The sequence below is a fragment of the Procambarus clarkii genome, chromosome 64 (assembly GCF_040958095.1).
Source record: "Procambarus clarkii isolate CNS0578487 chromosome 64, FALCON_Pclarkii_2.0, whole genome shotgun sequence".
In the NCBI taxonomy this organism is placed as follows: Eukaryota; Metazoa; Arthropoda; class Malacostraca; order Decapoda; family Cambaridae; genus Procambarus; species Procambarus clarkii.
In genome coordinates, this window is record NC_091213.1 from 547906 (window position 1) to 551209 (window position 3304).

The 3304-nt window shown below is 44.9% G+C and overlaps 1 protein-coding gene across 1 annotated transcript; it reads right to left on the reverse strand.

Moving 5' to 3' along the window:
• Window positions 1–1247: 1247 nt before the first annotated feature.
• LOC138354649 (defective chorion protein, FC106 isoform-like) lies at window positions 1248–1763 on the reverse strand. Its single transcript, XM_069309005.1, has one exon. The coding sequence runs from the start codon at window positions 1761–1763 to the stop codon at window positions 1248–1250; it is 516 nt and encodes a 171-aa protein (XP_069165106.1).
• Window positions 1764–3304: the final 1541 nt, after the last annotated feature.

Genomic DNA, 3304 nt, shown 5'->3' on the forward strand with positions numbered 1-3304 from the left:
GGTGTATGAGGTGTGTGGTGGCGGGGAGGGTCAGCGTGGCAGTGTTGTGGTGTTGTCATTGTGTTGTGGAAGGGTCAGCGTGGCGGGCGGGGGATTGTACCCACATCAGTGGTCTCCACAGCCACTGTAGCGGCCCCACCCACCTCCTTCCCTTCCCAGCTCCTGCCCCACCCAGCTCCTTCCCTTCCCAGCTCCTGCCACTCACGCTGGGATAATGGGGCCACATCTGCGGTTGATGACCAGGTTTGCCGTGTGACAGTTGATGACTTGTGCTGTAGACTTTAGTGTGTGTGTGTGTGTGTGTGTGTGGGAGCGAGGAGTGGGGCCGAGGCTGGCCCTCGGGGCTGTAGGGAAGGGTAACATGACTCGTCCAGGGGGCAGGATACAGCCCTCATCACCTCCTCTACACCCTAGACAAAGTTGCCACACGTCGCACACAAGATTCATATCATTGATACAGCAATTTGGTATTTCTTGGACATTTTGGGGTGGAATTTACATTTATTTTCGGATGAAATTTAGGCTTCGAAAAATATATAAATTATTCTCTGGCCAAAGTTAGCGTTTCGACGGTTGTGTTTGACAGAGCCTGGCAGAGAACAGGGTTATTTGTGAGGGGGAGGAGGTTACCGTGCGGTGATTTCTGGGCTCAACGTCCCCGCGGCCCGGTCATCACCCAGGCCTCCTGGTTGCTGGACTGGTCAACCAGGCTGTTGGACGCAGTTGCTCGCAGCTTGACGTATGAATCACAGGCTGGTTGATCAGGTATCCTTTGGAGGTGTTTATAGAGTTCTCTTTGAACACTGTGAGGGGTCGGCCAGTTATGTCCCTTATGTGTAGTGGAAGCGTGTTGAACAGTCTCGGACCTCTGATGTTGATAGTTCTCTCTCAGAGTACCTATTGCACCTCTGCTCTTCAACGGGGGTATTCTGCACATCCTGCCATGCCTTCTGGTCTCATGTGGTGTTATTTTTGTGTGCAGGTTTGGGACCAGCCCCTCTAATATTTTCCACGTGTAAATTATTATGTATCTCCCGCCTGCGCTCAAGAGAATACAAATTTAGGCTCTTATTCGTTCCCAGTAGTTTAGATGTTTTACTGAGTGGATTCTAGCAGTAAAAAATCTCTGCACGATCTCCAGGTCAGCAATTTATGCAGCTTTGAAAGGAGCTTTCATTGTACAGCAGTACTCCACCCTAGAGAGCACTAGCGTCTTGAAGAGTATCATCATTATTGGGGGAGGAGGGTTAAAGGATATGGAAAGGTAGAGGCTCTTGTGGTGTAATGGGAGTCTGCTGAACATCTTGTAGCATCATGGGAGTCTGTTGAACATCTTGTAGCATCATGGGAGTCTGTTGAACATCTTGTAGCATCATGGGAGTCTGTTGAACATCTTGTAGCATCATGGGAGTCTGTTGAACATCTTGTAGCATCATGGGAGTCTGTTGAACATCTTGTAGCATCATGGGAGTCTGTTGAACATCTTGTAGCATCATGGGAGTCTGTTGAACATCTTGTAGCATCATGGGAGTCTGTTGAACATCTTGTAGCATCATGGGAGTCTGTTGAACATCTTGTAGCATCATGGGAGTCTGTTGAACATCTTGTAGCATCATGGGAGTCTGTTGAACATCTTGTAGCATCATGGGAGTCTGTTGAACATCTTGTAGCATCATGGGAGTCTGCTGAACATCTTGTAGCATCATGGGAGTCTGCTGAACATCTTGTAGCATCATGGGAGTCTGCTGAACATCTTGTAGCATCATGGGAGTCTGCTGAACATCTTGTACCGGCTTGATACTTGACTAATGATGTTCTGGGAGTTCTTACATTCCCGTAGCCCGGCCCGAGGCCAGGCTTGACTTGTAGAGTTTGGTCCATCAGCCTTGCTTGGAGCAGCCCGCAGGCCCATGTACACCACAGCCCGGTTGGTACGGTTGTTCCGGCAATATTTCTTATGCTTGCTGGGAGGACGTTGAACAACCGCGGACCTCTGATGTTTATAGTGTTCTCTGATTGTGCCTATGGCACCTCTGCTCTTCACTGGTTCTATTCTGCATTTTCTTCCATATCGTTCACTCCAGTATGTTGTTATTTTACTGTGTAGATTTGGGACCTGTCCTTCCAGTATTTTCCACGTTTTTATTAGTTGGTATCTCTCTCGTCTCCTTTCTAGTGAGTACATTTGGAGAGCTTTGAGACGATCCCAATAATTGAGGTGCTTTATCGCGTCTGTGCGTGCCGTATATGTTCTCTGTACTCCCTCTGAATTAGTTAATTCAGAACATTTTAGTTAATTGTAAAGAAAACACATTGATTTTTATCATTTGTATTGGAAACAGCATTTTTATATGTCTCTTTAATGATCTAAATAACATAAAACCTCGCTTTATGATTTGAAGTAACATTCCTTAAATTTGGTAATAGTGACTTTTTCACGTTTTTCATGTGTGATTTTTAAGTAAAAATATTCAAATTTACCAATATTTCGATACTTCATATTTTCTCACGATATGTGATTTGGCCAACAATCTCAGAATTTCGCATAATATTCCGTTTTTAAGTAAGTTTTCTTGCATTTTTTTTTGTACTAAAATTCCTCGAATTTTGCAATAGTTTGACGTTTATCATACCCTTTTTGACCCTTTTTCTTTATGTAACTTAAACCAAATATCAACGATTTAGGCAATATTTTGTCGTTTTTCCAAGTTTTTTATGAATTTTCAGTTAGCAATCTCTCCTGCTCTGAAGGGGGGAGTGAGTACTGAGCAGTACTCAAGACGGGACAACACAAGTGACTTGAAGAGTACAACCATTGTGATGGGATCCCTGGATTTGAAAGTTCTCGTAATCCATCCGATCATTTTTCTGGCTGACGCAATATTTGCTTGGTTATGCTCCCTAAACGTTAGGTCGTCGGACATCATTATTCCCAAATTCTTTACATGCTGTTTTCCTACTATGGGCAGATTTTACGGTGTTTTGTACTGTTTTATGTTTAAGGTCCTCATTTTTGCCGTACCTGAGTACCTGGAATTTATCACTGTTGAACATCATGTTTTTTTCTGATGCCCAGTCGAAAACTTTAATATCTGCTTGAAGTTTTTCAATGTATTCAGCAGAGGTAATTTTCATGCAGATTTTTGTGTCATCTGCAAAGGATGATACGAATGTAGCGTCATGGGAGTGTTGGAGGTTGTGAGGCGGTGTGGGAGGTTGTGAGGCGGTGTGGGAGGTTGTGAGGCGGTGTGGGAGGTTGTGAGGCGGTGTGGGAGGTTGTGAGGCGGTGTGGGAGGTTGTGAGG

Coding starts and splice junctions, on each gene's coding strand:
- LOC138354649 (XM_069309005.1), bottom strand. CDS start 1,763: ATGCTACAAGATGTTCAGCAGACTCCCATGATGCTACAAGATGTTCAG.